The sequence below is a fragment of the Cygnus atratus genome, chromosome 7 (assembly GCF_013377495.2).
Source record: "Cygnus atratus isolate AKBS03 ecotype Queensland, Australia chromosome 7, CAtr_DNAZoo_HiC_assembly, whole genome shotgun sequence".
NCBI lineage: Eukaryota > Metazoa > Chordata > Aves > Anseriformes > Anatidae > Cygnus > Cygnus atratus.
In genome coordinates, this window is record NC_066368.1 from 31,333,026 (window position 1) to 31,350,069 (window position 17,044).

General features: G+C 46.2%; 1 protein-coding gene across 1 annotated transcript in view; it reads right to left on the reverse strand.

Moving 5' to 3' along the window:
* Positions 1–5,642: 5,642 nt before the first annotated feature.
* Positions 5,643–17,044, reverse strand: part of CDHR1 (cadherin related family member 1) — a 43,402-nt gene continuing 32,000 nt past the window's right edge. Inside the window, exons 14-17 of the mRNA XM_035541241.1 lie at positions 16,564–16,631; positions 13,741–13,969; positions 12,552–12,806; positions 5,643–6,194 (exon numbers count right to left, since the gene is read on the reverse strand). Of these exons, the coding sequence (XP_035397134.1) occupies positions 5,643–6,194; positions 12,552–12,806; positions 13,741–13,969; positions 16,564–16,631 (1,104 nt within the window). The remainder of the gene's footprint in view (positions 6,195–12,551; positions 12,807–13,740; positions 13,970–16,563; positions 16,632–17,044) is intronic.

Consider the following 17,044-nt stretch of genomic DNA (forward strand, 5'->3'; position numbering starts at 1 on the left):
CCTCCACAGGCTGCAGGGGAACTGCTGCTGCGTGCCTGGGGCACCTCCTGCTGCACTGACCTTGGGGTCTGCAGGGCTGCTTCTCACTCCTCACTCTCCCAGCTGCTGTTGCACAGCAGGCATTTCTTGTTTTTGTGTTTTTTTTTTTTTGTTTTGTTTTGTTTTGTTTTTTTCCCTCCCCTTTCTTAAATCTGCTCTCACTGAGGCACAAATGACATCACTTACTGGTTTTGCTCTGAGCAGCAGCAGGTCCCTCTGGAGCTGGCTGAAACTGTCCCTTATCTAACACGGGGCAGCTTCTGGAGTCTTCTCACAGAAGCTGCACCTGCAGCCCCCCTGCTACCAAAACCTTGCCATGTATACCCTGGAAGCTTCATCAATGCTGTACCTGTCCTTTAAAATGTGACTAGTTTAATTTCTGAGTTACCTCAGGCAATTATTCCACACCATACTTCTGTGTAACACAATGAACACATCTACTGCCTTTTGTTATGCACGTGCTGTGTTAATGTATTTCTCTTTAGTGTTAAGAACAAGAGCTGCTGAGGAATTGATATTTCCCGTCTCCACCCTCCCCACTATGTCTCTCATTTCTCCCAGGAAAGCCAATGTGGTGCTGTGGCCGTGGGGGCAATGCAGAGGTGTCAGGGACATCATCCTGGCTTGTATCAGGAATAGTGCAGCCAGCAGGAGCAGGGAGGTGATAATTCCCCTCTACTCCGCTCTGGTGAGGCTGCACCTCGAGTACTGCGTTCAGTTTTGGGCCCCTCACTACAAGAAGACATCAAGGGTCTGGAGCATGTCCAGAGCAGGGCTACGAAGCTGGTGAAGGGCCTGGAACACAAGTCCTGTGAGGAGTGGCTGAGGGAACTGGGGTTGTTTGGTCTGGAGAAGAGAAGGCTCAGGGGAGACCTTATTGCTCTCTGCAACTACCTGAAAGGTGTGGGGAGCTGGGGGTCGGCCTCCTCTCACAGATTACTAGTGACAGGACTAGAGGGAATGGCCTCAAGTTGCACCGGGGAGGTTCAGGTTGGAAATTAGGAGACATTTCTTCTCAGAAAGAGCAGTCAGGCATTGGGACAGGTTGCCCAGGGAGGTGGTGGCATCACCATCCCTGGGGGTGTTCAAGGAAAGGTTGGACGTGGTGCTTAGGGACATGGTTAGTGGGTGATACTGGTGGTAGGGGGATGGTTGGACCAGATGATCTTGGAGGTCTTTCCCAACCTCAGTGATTCTATGATTCCATGATGCTGGGCCTGACCCCCGCCATTGGGACAAGCGTCTGCTGCACTGAGTGGGCACATCCCTGGGGGCAGGGGCCCGGGTTTGGGAGCTGATGAGCCACCGCTGTGCTTCCTGCCAGGCCGGGCAGCCAGCCAGGCACTAACACCAGACACAGACGCGCTGCCTGCACAGCCTGCTGCTTCAACATCAAGGCTCGCCACCTTGCCAGAGGCAGGAAAAAACAACAAACCAACATACATAGGAGAGCAACTGTCCCAGGCTTGTAGAGCAGCTACCTTTTGGGGGGATCAGCGTACTTTTTTTTTTTCCTGTCTTTTTGGCCTTGTTCTTTTCAGCACAAACAAAGCACGTGGCTGACAGACCCACAGCCCTTGTCATATGTGTTAGAGACCTTGTCAAAAATACCAAACCAGAGTAGAAACCTTGGCTATAGCCAGAGATAAAGACTACCGTGACCTTTACTGTGTGGCAGTTTGCCTTTCTAGTTGTGTTTTGGCGACAAAAGCTACGCTTTGTTGTGTGTTTTCCATGCTGCACAGCCTCAGGTCCCCACGTTTCCTTCCCCAGCACCTCCAACTGCTGCAACTTACTGCGTGGCTTTTAAAAAACATGTTTTGTCGATGCTGACTTTTGATGTTATACTTAAAGAGGCTTGATAGTGTAAATGTAATAAACACAACTGATTTTCACAACGTGCAATGTCCTCTGCTGCATTTTTGTTCTTTTACCATTACGATTTGCAAAAAACCTGAGTGCTGAGGAGCAATGGGCACCACTGCAGGGAAGGGTGGCTCCAGGCCCTCCTTACCTGTGCTCCCCAAGTGAGGGCCCCGCAGCCCTTCAGAAGCAGCCAGCCCAGCGGGGTGACAGCCACAGCCTGGAGAAATCCCTGCAGGGATGGAGAGCACACAGCAGGATGAGCTGGTGCCTCCATGTCTCATCCAGCGCTCGGCGCAGTGGCAGATGGCCCTGCTGGGCTTTGCCATGCTGGGAGCCTACAGCTCGGGGGGCTGAGCTTACTCTGTTAATTAAAGCCGAGGCTCTGAGGCACTGAAAGTGCCACTCCAGTGCTGGCGACGCTGCTGAGGGGACTTCTGCTTGATGCAGTCAAAACCCCCCCATAAGGTGAGACTTCCTTTCCTCTTCATGCACAAATATAGAACTTTAAAATAAAACCTGACTTCATGATCTTGCATTTGCTACGCAAATGAAGACAAGAATTCAAATAAAACCTTCCTAACAACCTTCCTAACACAAGCTCACTGTAAATGAGTGGAGCTCCCTATCTACACAAAGGTGAGAGATGGAATGTCAAAAATGAGGCAGGCTGATTATTTCCCACCACTGCAGCCTGATTTCTCAGCCCCTGGTTTAGAAGAGGAACCCTTTCACACCGCCCTGCAGGAAGGAGGGCACTCCGGCTTCCTGAGGCGGTCAGAGGTGGCAAGGAACCACAGCTGCTGTGGGGATGGTCTGGGGGCAGACTGGGGCTGCACACGATGGGGAGGGAGAAGCAAGGAGGCTGAATCACAGCAAGGACACGGCCAGGGAAAGACAAAACCTCTGATGATCCCGCGCAGGATGCGAGTACTTTATTGCACGCCTGGTGGGTGCTGGCATCAAACCAAAACCTGCTGCTGGGCAAGTAGCATGTCTGCCCCTGGGGCTGTGCCACAGCCGGGTGCTGAGCATTTCTGCCGTCCTGGCAGTGGTCACACAGCAAGCAACCAAAGAGGCATCTCTGCCAGCAGAAATACACCACGAGAAGAACCATTTGTAAATTTTTTTTTTTAATTTATTAAAAAAAAATCTCTGAAGTTGAAGTACAAAGCAACTGGAAATGTCTCACAACATAGTAATAAAACAACTTTATTCCGTCTTAAATATAATCTCTAACACTAAGCCTGTAATTCCTGCTAAATCTCACTTATTCGAACGGTCTTTACAGGCTTTCCTCATCTGAGAATGACCACTGAATACTGGCTTCAACACGACATCAGGAAAACAGTAGTATGGGGAATAGATCACAAGCCTTTGGTGCCCCATGAAACATTGCAAAACCTGCAGGAGACACAGCCAGCGAAAGGAGCCTGTGGGTCCGCAGGAGTGGGACCAGGGCTGAGCAGCGGTGACAGGGGCTGCGTGTCCCCTCCCTTCAGCCGGCTCAGGGCCGGAGGATGAGGTGGACGCAGCGCACAATGCAAGGGCCTGGGAGCCAGCAGCAGGGGTAAGCAATGCGCCCTGAGGGAAGGCAGGAAAAGGGTGGAGGAAATGAAAGACACGTTGGGAAAGGAGCCATCAGCACCAGCAAGGGTTGCTGTGCTGCCACGCTGCTCCCTGCCAGGCCTCCATCACTCCCCTGCCACTGCCTCTGCTCCCAACAAAGCCTCTGCCTGGTTCAGGGCACTCAGACTAAGCTGTCCTTACAGACAAGTTTTACAGCTGCATGGCTCCCCATGCAGCTCCTTGTGTGGTCCCATACCAAGGGGCCACCTCAGAGAAACATTGAAGTGTGCATTTTATTTGTGTTCCTCCCCAAACCAGGCAGACTGCTGCTCCTTGCTGCCCTGCAGCCCTCAGTCCCTGACCTGCGAGGAGCCGGAGCTGAGCCCCGATGCACTGCGTGCCTGGGGAGCTGGGCCCAATGGCTTGTGCTGCGAGGAGACCCAGCGCAGAGGCACGGCCTGAAGCCCTGCACCACCAGGGCCGGTGCCTGCTTATGCAGCAAACTCAGGGCAGCACCGGGCCCTGCGGCCCCTCTCAGCTGCAGCTCCTGGCTCAGCCCGTGGGCGACAAGAACCATGGTCACCCTCTGGCTTTGAACTGGCTATCTCCTAAGGTGATGAAACCCTGGTGCAGCTGAAGGGAATAAGACCAGCTAATGGGGTGAAGGAAGAGGAGCCCCAGAGGAGCAGGTCTGCTGGTCCAGCTGAAATGACAAAAAGCAGCCCTCGAATGAACACAGCGTCCTGTCACTTAGGGTTTGCTCCCCATCTTGATGCTTATGGTGTCCAGCCACGACAGCAAACCCATGGCAGCCAGCGCAGCTGCCTTACGGGGCCAGGGCTTGGGCACACGGCGCTGCTCCCCAGCCAGACTGGTGCACACTGCCTTCTCCGCAGGTGACAGGAAACAGCCAGGCCCAGCTGAAAAACACCTCCTCAGAAATGAACATGAGAGACAAACTGTGGGGAGGGCCAGTAAAAAAATCTGCTCTGCCTTCAGTGCCTTTTTACTGTCACCTAACAGGAAAAACTTGTCATCCTCCCCATCCCCTTTCCAGTTAGCTGTTGCATAATTCAGTCAAAAATGCTGCTAGGACAAGCCAGAATATTTTATGGAAACTTCCTTTTGCACTCACCAGTCCCTGGAGCAAGCCAGGAGAGGTGATGAAATACATTCCCCGACACCTCATGCTAGCAGCGTAAAAAAACCAATCTTTCCAGACGCATCCCTGACCGACATATGTGACTTTCCAGCACTTGTCTCTATTTTTCACTTATCCTTTTTCTCTCGCCTTTACCTTATCTTCCCCGCTGCTTTAATCAAGTCCTCCTGCTGGCCTGCCTCTCATTAGGGGATGCGGTGTCGGAAGGAGGCAGTATCGAGTGAGTGCTGCTACTGAATTTCTGTGCTTGCATCCTGCCCTGGATGGTCCTCCCATCCCCTGATTAGCAGGCAAGTCCAGGGTGGAGGTGAAGCGCAGCATCATGCCAATGTGCTCTGGCAGAATCCAGCATAAGCTGCAGGAAAATGAAGAACTTCTCCAAGCCTGCCCGCTTACCTGCAGGATGAGGGGTACCGAGGCCATCAGCACATCGTTCCGCCAGCTGCTGCCTTGCACATCGTGCCCCAAGGGCAGCAGGCACCACCTACCTGCAGCCCACTCTCAGCGTGCTGTGCCGCTGCTCCAGGAGACCTGCACACCGACCCTGGTGCCACAGCCAGACCAGCATCTTCAAAGCTGGGCCTGGGAGTTGAGGTGGGTTTTCGGACACCTCAGACCCCCCTGCCGGACCAGACGAGAAGTGGCATCTGCCAGCGCCTCGGCTGCAGAGCACCTTGTTGAAGAGCAGGAGGCAACCTGAGCCGCTGGTCGCTTGGGGAGACTCTGCCTGGCACGAGGGTGTACTGAGCACCCGTCAGACAGCTGCAGGGTGGAACCAGCACTGGGACACGACACAAAGGAACTGCAGTCCTAAGTGGGCATGGACCGCAGCATTTGGTACAGGTGGGGCGACTTCGTAGCCTGTAATACTTTCAGAAGGTGAGGGGGGGCTATCAGAGCAAGAAGCTGCTCTCAGTTCACAGGGTGCTGACAGACACAGGGAGGACCACGGCACGTAATATATCCACGCACAGCCACAAGGCGCAGTCTCTGGGGCTGCTGAGAGCACCTAGATGTGGGGCTCGCCGATAGCCGCGTTCCTCTTCTCAAACCTCATTTTGAGCTCTGAGACCAGGGCGTTGTGGGCGCTGCTGTGACCTCGCTTCTTCAGCTGCTTGTTGATGAACTTGGGGGTGAGGGAACCGGACACGGTTGGCACCCGCCACCCTGAGGCGTCCCCGCTGGGAGCCAGGGCAGGGGGCGGCGGGGGCACGGGGGTGGCCGGTGGCACGGGGGCAACCTGGACATTGTTGTTGCTGTTCTCGTTCTGCAGGCTCTGGGCATCATCCTCAACGACAAACTTCTCCGCGGCATTGCTGGGCCTCTTGAACTTCAGCCACTCCATCCTCACTGTGCGGGATGGCTGGGTCTGCCTCTTTTTTATGATCCTTCTTACCGGCATGATTTTGTTGGAGCGCTTATTGCGCCAGAACATGGCAGTAGAGATCATGATAGTTATCAGCACCATTATGCCCATGACACCAGCTAGCACTCCTAAGGCTTTCATGGGGTTATCTTTAGTTTGCATCAAAAAGGCGGCCATAGGCCCTTTGTGAAGAGTCTGTAAAAGAGTACAAAGAAAACACATGACTTACTCTGTGGGACAGACAGCGACCTAGAAATTTCATTTGTCCAAAATATGTAACAAGCAGGGACCACTACTGGAAGTTGTCTCTAAAGAAAAGTGAGAGTCAAAGAGCCGGTCCAGCTTTGCACAATTTAGAGCAGTCGACTGGGCAAGCACTGCAGTGTTGTGAGAAGGATGGCCGTCAAACACGAAAGCTTACAGGAGTATTACTGCCATATTAGGGCAGATTCCTGCGTATCACCATAGTGTTTGTTTAACTTGCAAGAACTGAGCAAGAAAATAATTGGCTCTGGGATCTGCAGCTGTATTGTTGTACTATATTTCAGAAATAATTTCCTAGGAATAATAGCGTTGAACCCAAACAGAAGTTTATGAGTAGAAAATGATCTTTCAAAAACAGCTGCAGGTGATACGGTGATGCAGTTTATAGGACTATTACTGAAAATGGCATTTAAAAGATTATGAGAAAACTGCACTTTATAAAATTACAGTGTACAAACGAGTAGTTAGCAGGTATGTGCTGCATTCTGTTTTCAAGTACTCTTTTACAGACATAACAAAACTCTTTGAGATAAGGGACATGATTAGAGCTAAAGAGCTTTGTTTTCAGAAATAAGAGAAATAAGCAGTGACGTAAGCTACATATGGCATATTAAGGACAAATGAATGACCAGTTCACTTTGCAGCTTAGCACACTGTGCGTCTCGGAGGTCCCCGTATAATTTTGCGGATTTTGCCCTGTGGGTGGAGCTTGGATCTTTTCACACTTTTCCAGTACATGATGGTGGAGATCACCATTGTTACAGAAATGGTGGAAAGGACGCCACTCATGCAAATTCCAAATATCGTCCATGGACGCTTCTTGAGGCCTAAAATATAGGATTTTACCCTGGACTTGATCTGGAAATGTCAAAAATAAGAGAAACGGTCAACCCATGCATGGTTGTATTTGAAAGAGGTGAGTATCTGTTATAAATACAACTAGGGAGCTAGGGTGAGATGTTTATGGAACAGATAGCATGGAAAATAAAGGGAGCTGAGTGTCTTCACTTCACTTCTGTATTTTCACAACCTACCTCAAGCATATTATCCAAGACCATTGTTCCCATAACCTGAATGTTTCCTATTGGCAAAGAGAAATGGGCAAATACGTGCTATTGAAAGTCATGGACCACCTTACCTTACAAGTAGGGACCAATTTTCTTTTTTTTTTTGTTGTTGTTGTGCAAAGTTTTTCCATTATTCAATGAGCAACAGACCTGAGCTAGAAAAAGCAAAGCAGCCCATGACTGTCAGACCTTGGATTCAACATCAGCTTCTGTTGTGCATTACATAGATATTGTGTACTTAAATTCCATCAGATGGCAGAAATTCTACCCTAGCTTACCTTAACTTCATGTGAAAATCTGATGAATTAAGTGTCAGACAAACCCTGCTAGGTAGTACATGACCTGAAATGAGTCCGCTTATGAGTGTTGTCGAGATCTATTCTGTAGCGTGGTACAGATGGCTACATAATATAGAACCAACACGAGAAAGATGACATATACTTAAGAAGATGGTATAGATCAGTAATAATTATTTGACTAGCTATTTGCAAATCTTGAATAAATGGGATTAGACAGAAGTATGTGTCCCATGTTGTCAGTGTACAATGATTCCAGGATGAGAACTGATGAAGATCATACAGTGAGTTTCAGAACACAGTTTCATTCAACTGCCCCTCATCTCACTAAGTTTGATACTTGTTCAGAGCTTCCAGGTATGAAGAAGAGATGATTAATACCGAAGCTAAACCCATTAATAGTTAGCTGGTTCAGCCTATGTTTTAATTACTGGGCTGCTACTATACAAAGCTTTGCCTAGAATAAGCCTTGGATGACAACTGTTCAGTGACATTTGCATACAAACATGAGGCATTTTGTAAGCATACAGTGGTAAAAGTTTGTTGTAGGCATGACATTCGCAGGATAAATGGGAAGAGTGATTTGCAAAACAAGCCTGGAACGTCATCATCTTAGCTGTCCTGCAGACAGGCTTACGGTAAGTGCATTTGTCACCAAAAAGCTTTGACATCCTGTCTGTGTTATCACTGTGACCCAGTCAGGTAATGCAGAGTCCAGGTCTGAGAGAGGTTTGAGCACCCTCTTACAGTGAAAGTGTGAGAGCATTTGAACACCTAAGTTTAAGCACCTCGTCTCTGAGCACTTCCCTGCACAACCGAAGCACCTTCGAGGCACTGCACCATTACCAGTAGTGCGTCAGAACTGGGTCATCAAATAGCGCCACTTTGTAATTTATTTAGCTGGTATTTTTTCCCTAGGAGGCATGCTGCATTTTGGAAAGCGCTGATTTTTCTTGAACAGATTAAACAATGGCAGATGCACAATGAAATGAAAGCTGTAATGGGAAACACTGTCATATTTCTGGGCCTAAACATGGAAGAAATGCTCTCTTTCACAATAGCCATTACAGGAGTTAAAAATACCACTGCTCACGAAAGATAATGTGCTGATGGTTCTTCTGCTGTGATTTCACAGCTATAATGAGAACCGGCCCAGAGAAGGGTTGGCAGACAGTTCAGAACTGTGGCAGAAGTTTGGAAGTAGCTAGGCTGTGTATCAGCGTTGAGAAAAGGGATGTCCAATCCTGGGACAAGAATGCAATTAAAGAGATTAAAGCAACTGTTTGGAATAAAACACGCCATGAGCTATTCCTCATTTAACACGCACGTGTGGTCCTGGGCTTCTCATGCAGAAACCTTGCAGCCATCTGTCCCCTGCAGGGAAGCTCCTCAGACAGCGTCCCTCAGTGTGCTGAGGTGCCCAGCTCAGCACCCCTGGGACTTGCCAGCTTTTGAGGGGCCGGTCTCCAACACTGACACATGCCTTTGAAGCTGGTTTCATGAACTCAGCACTGTGCAGTTTAAGGACAGGTAAATGCTTCAGGCTGTGAACCTGAAAGGCAGGCTGGGGAAAACACCTCTCTGCAGGACATGGGCCTTATTCTCACCATCCTTCCTCCACAGTGGCTTCCTCCTCAAAACCCCAAGTTTATCAAAGAAGATGCTCGTGTTTCCTTTTGCTACTGAAAGGGTGACTTACTTCCTTCACTTTTCACTCTTCTGCCACAACAGTCCACAGCATTCAGACATCCACGCCTCCTGGCAGCTTCTCAAGAGCCTTTCATAGTGCGTGGGTTGCAGCACGCAGAACGAGTGGGCAGTGCATTATCCTGAAGTTGGACCCAACAGGAGTGTGTGGTTGAGCTGTTTAACCACGAGAGCAGCTAAGGCTCGTCAGCTATATTTAGAAGTCTCAGTAAGCGGGTGAAGCTGTTAAGAGCCCAAGCTATCACAGATTATAGGCAAATCAGGTTGTGTCGACTTGAGCAAGTGCATCTGTAAAACGAACCAGCCAGTTCTGAGGAGTCCATTTCCACATTTTTAGCATTTCTTGGGTTTTGCCTCAGATTAGACCTAGCCTTGTTACAGGGATGGTTGTGGAGTGTGTAAGAGAGGAGGAAATACACCTTCTGTGAGTTTGTTGAACCTTTAAATCAGGGGAATGTACTCATCAGGTATATTTAGAAGTCTAAATCAGTGACCAAAGCTATTAAGAACCAAAGACGTCACAGATTATGCTCTCTAAATGTGGACTAAAGCTCCAGGCCGTGAAGAGCTGTAAATAAACGCCCCCGTATCCTTGCAGAACCTCAGCGGAGTCACGAGGAGGCAGGGGGATCCCCCATCAGGCCAACCTCCAGGATCAGGATTGGGGGATCAGCTACCAGTGAAAATCATGGGCAGCAGGAATAGATTTTTTTAGTGACATTAGGGTGCAAAAAACATGGCTTTTTCAGCATATGCTTCTTATTCTGTTGAGAAAGGATAGGAGATTAACAGATGCCATTCAATACCAATTTCCATAAAAACAGACTCAGTTAAATTAAAAGGCCTCTGGAATTTTTTATTGCTGTATTGTTCCAACAGCAAAAGGTCCTTTTGATGTGCAATACTGCTGAACTTAGCCACAAGGCATCTATCTCGAAGGGCACAGCCTTGCGCTAATTGCAATGGTAAATGTTAATCAGAAAATATGCCTGTTTAATTACTTGGTGTGATTAACACTGCAGGAAACCTCTGGAGGATGCATTCAAAAATATCTTCCTTATCCAAAATCAGTAATACGTAAATACCCACCAAACAGCTAAGAGAGACTTTGTGCAGCTGGAGCACGGAAGGACGACATGTAGATTCGTAACAGTCAAATAGAGAGAGAGAGAAAGGGAGCACACACAATGTCCCTCTGCCAAGGGACTGCTTCCTGCACAAAGCACTAGCAGTGACTGTTTTGTCTGGGACACTGGGAATGAGCAAGAGCTTCCTGTACCACCACGGTACCTCACCCACATGGAAGCTGGAACTTGAGTGCTTTTTCAAGGAGATGTGATGCTCTTGGATAAAAAAACAAACAAACAAAAAAACACAACTCAAGTCATTACAAGCAATGAAAGAAGTAGTGGAGAATTGTACAGAAGCTTACAGAGGACATGACATAAGATTAGTGCTGCAGGTCCTGCTGAAGAGACCTACTCAAGTGCAGAGAGAGGATGTTGTTGCTATTTCAGCATACGTGCTAGGACTTGGCAGGGAGAAGAGCATGGGAGGAAGGAATAGCTATGTCTGAGAAGAATCCAGGTCTTCAGAGCCCTCTCCGCTTCCCTTTTACACTTTATTAAGGGGAGCTCCCTCACTTTGTGCACACCCAGGACAAAAAGGAGCAGAGAGGAGATGTTGGAGGAGACAACTTCTTTTCATCACGTGCTTATGTTACTTCACACACTAGAAGGAAATCCAAGAAACTCTTCATCCCAATGCACCAAGTGCTCTTTTTTTTTTCTTCTAGATATCCTTCGTCAGCCCATATAGAAGGAGGAAGCCCCGGTTCAGGGACATAACTCCCCCAGCAGAGGAAGTGTGGGTACTCTCACTCTCCTTGATACCCCTCAGCCCTAGCCCCACACACTAACAGATTGGTAAACAGCTCATCTCTGCACCCCGGAGAGGGGAGGGAGAGCTGGGGGATATGGGGAACCTCCATTTCCACCTCACCTGTACTCTGGTGCCAACAGCTGGGGACAGTGCCTGAGGCCACCTGGCGCCACACACTCCGACAAAATGCCCCTTGTAAGAAGGTGCAGGGTGAGCCTGGAAGGCAGACACTGAGGGTGGGCTTTCCTGCTGTTGGCTGTGGGTAGAAATTCTTACTTGTTGCATAAAACCCACCAAAACTTATGGTTTCCATTGGAGAAAGAGAAAAAAAAAAAAGAGAAAGAGAAAAAAAGAGAGAAGGCCAGCTGCTGTCTGTAGGAAGAGATTTGCATCTTTGCCCAGTATGCATCTGGTCCAGAGACTGTCACGCTAATAACGTGTTTCTCATTTACATTAAAGCCCATTTCCTTCCTGTTGGTACTTACTTAAAGGCATAGCAAGGCAGTTACGATAAATAAAAATCACACAAGCATGCACTGCTCAGCATAAATTGCTGCCTGTCCTTTGCTGGATGAAGAAGTTGGACTAACAGGACACTGTCAACATATGTTTGCTTTGTTTTAGAGTGGTCTTTTGTCTGCTAATAATACTGCAATTATTAAACTGACATCCAAATTTCTATTTACTTAAAGCACTTCAATAAAGTTTGCTCACTTTTCCTATGTCACTAATTTTGACTTGCAAAAAAGGTCTAATATATTTCACTCTGGCCCCAGTTACTTTCTATTAAATTTGGGGGGGGGGGGGGGAGATTTAGCAGTTAGGATTTACCTTTACTCTCAGGAGCCTATAGTCCTTAATTCGTATCTATCTCCAACAATCAAATGCAAGAAACTCATCATTAAAGGTCTGCAAGGCATGTCCTATGAGGAGCAGCTGAGGACACTGGGTTTGTCAAACTTGGAGAAGAGGAGGTTGAGGGGTGACCTCTTTGCTCTCTACAACTTCCTGAAGAGGGGAAGTAGAGAGAGGGAGGTGCTCATCTTTTCTCCCTGGTATCTAGTGAGAGGATGCACATGAATGGCTCAAAGCTACGTCAGCAGAGGTTCAGACTAGACATTTAGAAAAACTTGTTTACCAAGAGTGCAGTTAGACATGGGAACAGTTTTCCTAGAGAGGTGGTTGATGCCCTGTGCCTGTGTGTGTTTAAGATGCATTTTGGTAATACTCTTAATGATAGACTTTAACATTGGGTCAGCCCCAAAGTACTCTGATAGTTGTTCTTGATCAAGAATTGCCCCAGCACCGTTTAGGATTTTTCTAAAATATTTGCTTACCTCCTCTGTGATATCAATCTTCAGAACTGCTGTGGTGCTGAAGGAAGGGGAGCCTCGGTCTTTGGCCTGCACTACCACTGACCATATACAGTCTTTGTTTTTTGTAATGTTGTGGATGATGTCCAGGGAACGGATATAAGATTTCAGCTTGATTTCCCCAGTGCTTTGGTCTATATCAAACACATTGGCTGGGTCTGCCTGCATGATGGAATAATCCACAATGTTGTTGGGTTCTTCTGCATCTTGATCTATAGCCTGGTTGAGGAAACGTAAAGAACAAAGATGTTATTGTTTTGCCTGAAGACAAAACTCTAAAAGTTTCTGAGCATTCACTTCTGATAATATCCATGTGGTAAAATTACTGACTGTTTTTGTTTAGTCTTGGAAACAAACTCCCCTTTCCTGGTATCAGCTATGCTACATTTTCTAATGAAAAATAGCAGGGCTAGAGTTCTTTTTGTATAAATGATTTCTATGCGAGATTAAAAGGAAGAAGATGAAAAGCAGAAGCATAACCTATCTGTAGACTGTAAACGGTCTATTGCTAGGGACTTTCTCACACAGCATCGTGGACAAATGTTGAAATTAATAGAGAACAATGGAATTAGCTCCACACACACTAAGCTATAGCTGCCTTAAGTTTTTTGCTGTGGTATTTATTCTGCTAGTGTTAGATGTTGCATAATCAGGCTTGACTATATGCATTCAAATATGTGTAACATTGGATGTTCTGCTCCTTTGCCTGTGAATTGCTATTGCAATGTTTTTTAACCTCCTGTTCTGCACTGGATCACTATATATAGTTCTGCAAAGTGAAGGGGATGAAGTTGTGTGGTTGAGCACAATGGCATGGCAGGAAGGTGAAGTATTCAAAACCCTGTACTTTCATCCATTCATCTTACTTGGGCTTCTTATGATCACTGTACAATCCAGAATCCTCCACCAGCTAATGGTTCAAATACTGTAACAGAACTTTATCTTTTGCCTATAGAATTTATTTCTCTTTCTCAGCAGTCTGTAAATACTATTATTCCATGCTTTAATCCATTTGTTACGTACAAATGGATGTGCAGAATAAAGCCTCAGGAAAAGCCAACTTTCAGGCATTCATCATGATCCTTGAGCAATAAACTGCATAGCTGGGGCTTTTCCAAAGCACTCTGCTTTGTGACACTGTGTTGTTTCTCACCTCTATCTTCACTGGTGACCCGATGATCATCGTCTTTTCCTGGATGTTTTCATTGAACTCTGGAGAGTGGTCATTGACATCTAGCACAGTGATGAACACTTCTGCCAGGCTATACTTCCCATCTGTGTCCTCTGCTTTCACATAGAAATTATACTTTGAGTTCACTTCAGCATCTAATACAGCCCAGGGCTGGGTGTAAATTATACCTGTTGATGGGTGGATTAGGAACCTGAAAAAAGAAGTACGGAGAGATTTTGAGTGTTTTTTTTTGGTAACCTAACATATATTTATAGCCTGGGGCAAAGGTGGGTTCTAAACACTGAAATACTGTGCCCAAAGATCAAAGACTGGTATTCTTCACCTTCCTCCTGTCAGGCTGATGTTTCTGAATCATTCACTCTACCTATCTTTGGCTTGTTCCTTTAGGCTTGAAAAACCACAGACTGTGATGTGAACACCACAGTGTCTGGTGTTTTTCTATTCATTGTGCACTAGTCATTTTAGCTGCATTTTCTGTTAAAGGCTTTGTCCTAAATAAATGCTCAGCTCGATGGCCTTCCTCCAGAATAATTTCTTCATGTTAAAACATTAAGGAACTGCCTATTTGTTCAGTTTATAAGTACAATGTATTTGATAATGTCCTGAATAAATTAAAATTGATTGATATCTCCTCAACAGCTAAGGGAAGTTTGCTGCATATCATGTTTAAACTCTTTGCTTCTCAGAATGGGTAAGAAAAATGGCTGCTTTCAAATCCCCAGAAGTGCAGGGCACATTACGTCCTCCAAAAATCATCACTTTTCCACAGACTGGCACTGGGATGGAGAGGGTGTTCAGATTTATCTGTAGCAAGTTCACTTCTACACATTTGTAATTACTGAGACACTATCAAAAGTGACATGTGAAAGCTCAGATTTACAGAGAAGATACCAATGCAGTGTCTTTTGTAAATGGACTACCAACATAGGCTCCAAACAGGGTTTTTAACAAATGAAATGTTTTGTATATCTCCTTTAATTAATTTAAAGGATGACAAAATATTTTCCGTATCTCAGCTGTGAGCGTAATTGAGAGTGATTATAAAACATGCACTTAGTAATCCAGAATCATCAATTGTTAGCATTACTCTGTTAAATACAAATACAAGTCTTGATGAAAGCTAGGACCTGGAGGTGGAAAGAGCTGTGCAAACTCTTGGTAGGAGACAGTGCCTGTGCTGAGTGCTTCTTCAGTGCCCAACCCAGCCTCACCGGACAGACAGCACACTCATCATTGCCATTTTAGTGGAGGAACAGAAGCAGTGAGATGTGAAGAGATTGCAGCAGTGTACCCCACTCCCAGTGTCACTTTGGATGGAGAATTAATGACGTAATGGTTATGTTTTCAACAACTACCACTATTCCTCTTACTCAGGTAAAACTCATCTTTCTGCCAATGCAACTGCATTTCCACTGATGCAACCCTGTGATGAAAAAACATGCTCCTAATTGAAAATTTCGAATCTGTGTGTTCAGCATATCTGGAAGTTCAATGTTTAGGAAATCATTCCAGCCTTGGAGAGCCATGCCAATCTGGCACAAGCAAAAGAAAAAAAATCATATTTAAGAAGGGGAAAAGTGCCTTTACATCCTTATTTCCTCATTCAATAGCATAAGAATAGTAAGCCTGAACATCCCCACAACTCCAATCAGAAGAAAGTTGCACCTGCTTTTTTTTTTCACCTGCTTTTTTTTTTTTTTAATCCTTTGTCAACAACCTTCACAAGCTTCTTTGCACCAGCAGTTACACTTTAAATCAGAGAGGTCTGCCTCTATGGCATGACCTTTGCCTGCTTGCCTCTATGCAGCCTGCAGATAGCTTAAAGACTTACTGAGCAGCTCAGAATAATCCATCCTGGAAATGCTCCCATATGTGTACCCTTCTGGCTACAGAAGAGGTTCACCCTTAACATCTTGGATTTTGGACTTTGATTGTGCCTCCTAAATGGCTTTCACCCTAACAAGAGGAGTTCAGCTTTAACTCCAGGGGATAATGTACAGAGAAAAATAGATTCTGGAGCTGAGTGCCTGAACAGCTTATTCATTTCTAAGTTCTGCCCTGCAGCCCCATCACGTCCAGGAGATGCAGCTTCCAGCAGCAATGTCTGTGATGGCTGATGATGCTAGGCATGGCTGGGAGCCCCAACCGATGGACCACGGCAACTGCTGGGATGGAAGCAGTGTAGACAAAAACAACATATCAGGACCTTCTTACCCCCACACTGTTCCCAAGGCAAGGAGAAACCAGGTATCATTACAAAATCAAATAAGCAATGGATTCCCTTCTTCCCTGATGTAGGGCTGCAAGTTTTAAATATATATGATGCTTCAAACATCCAGTGCAACTGGCCTTGAAAACTAAAGTTTATATCTTTGGAAGTCTGGACTTCTTTGATTTATTTTAGCAAGAGTTCAAACCAAACTATTTGTACAGCTGTATAGAACGGTAGGTGAAAGAGCAAGGAAATTTTTTTCCCCCAGAATTGACTTTTGACAACTAGACCAAAATCTCCCATTTCTCTTAGAAGCATTTTTCAGATGGTGATTGAACAGATCCTGTGTACTGGTACTTCAGCTGCCTTATATCTCTTTGGGTGCTTGTGGGTAAAATTCCATAGGTTGATGAAGCAGATGTTTAACGATCACACCATTTTTTTTTTCCCCACAAAGCTCAAAGAACATGGCATAAACGTCCTTGGAAATGAGCAGATCGAGAATGAGCCCGCTCTTCTAAATTCTTTTTAATACTCTCCTTAAAGGTTATTTAATTTTATTTTTTACTTACAGATCTGCTCCTGTTCCATAGATAGAGTACTTGACTTCTCCCCAAAGCCCTGAATCTGGATCTGTAGCCTTAAGAAAAGAAAATAAGAGAGTCATCCTTTACTAAATTGCAAAAAGATGTGTGGTCATTTTTCTTTGAAAAACAGGTCACTTAAAAAACCCAAACTCCCTCCTTTTGTCAGAACATTTTTAGGGGGAAATCACACAAACAATTGTGCACCTAGAAAACAGCAAAATCTAACACACAGAAATGTCACTGGGTGTCCCAATTAAGCTGCTAAGACGTTGCCTGTCTCCTGGCCAGGCTGGTGCCCAGAGGCTCTAGCAGGGAGAAAGCCACTAGATGGCTCTATTCATTGACATTTAACACATCTTTCCTTTAAAAGAAACGAAGCCAATCCCAATGACACAAGCTGCCCACTCTCAAGCCTTCCTAATTATCAGTTTAGCATTAATGTATATTCCCTGGCCAAAATTACTTA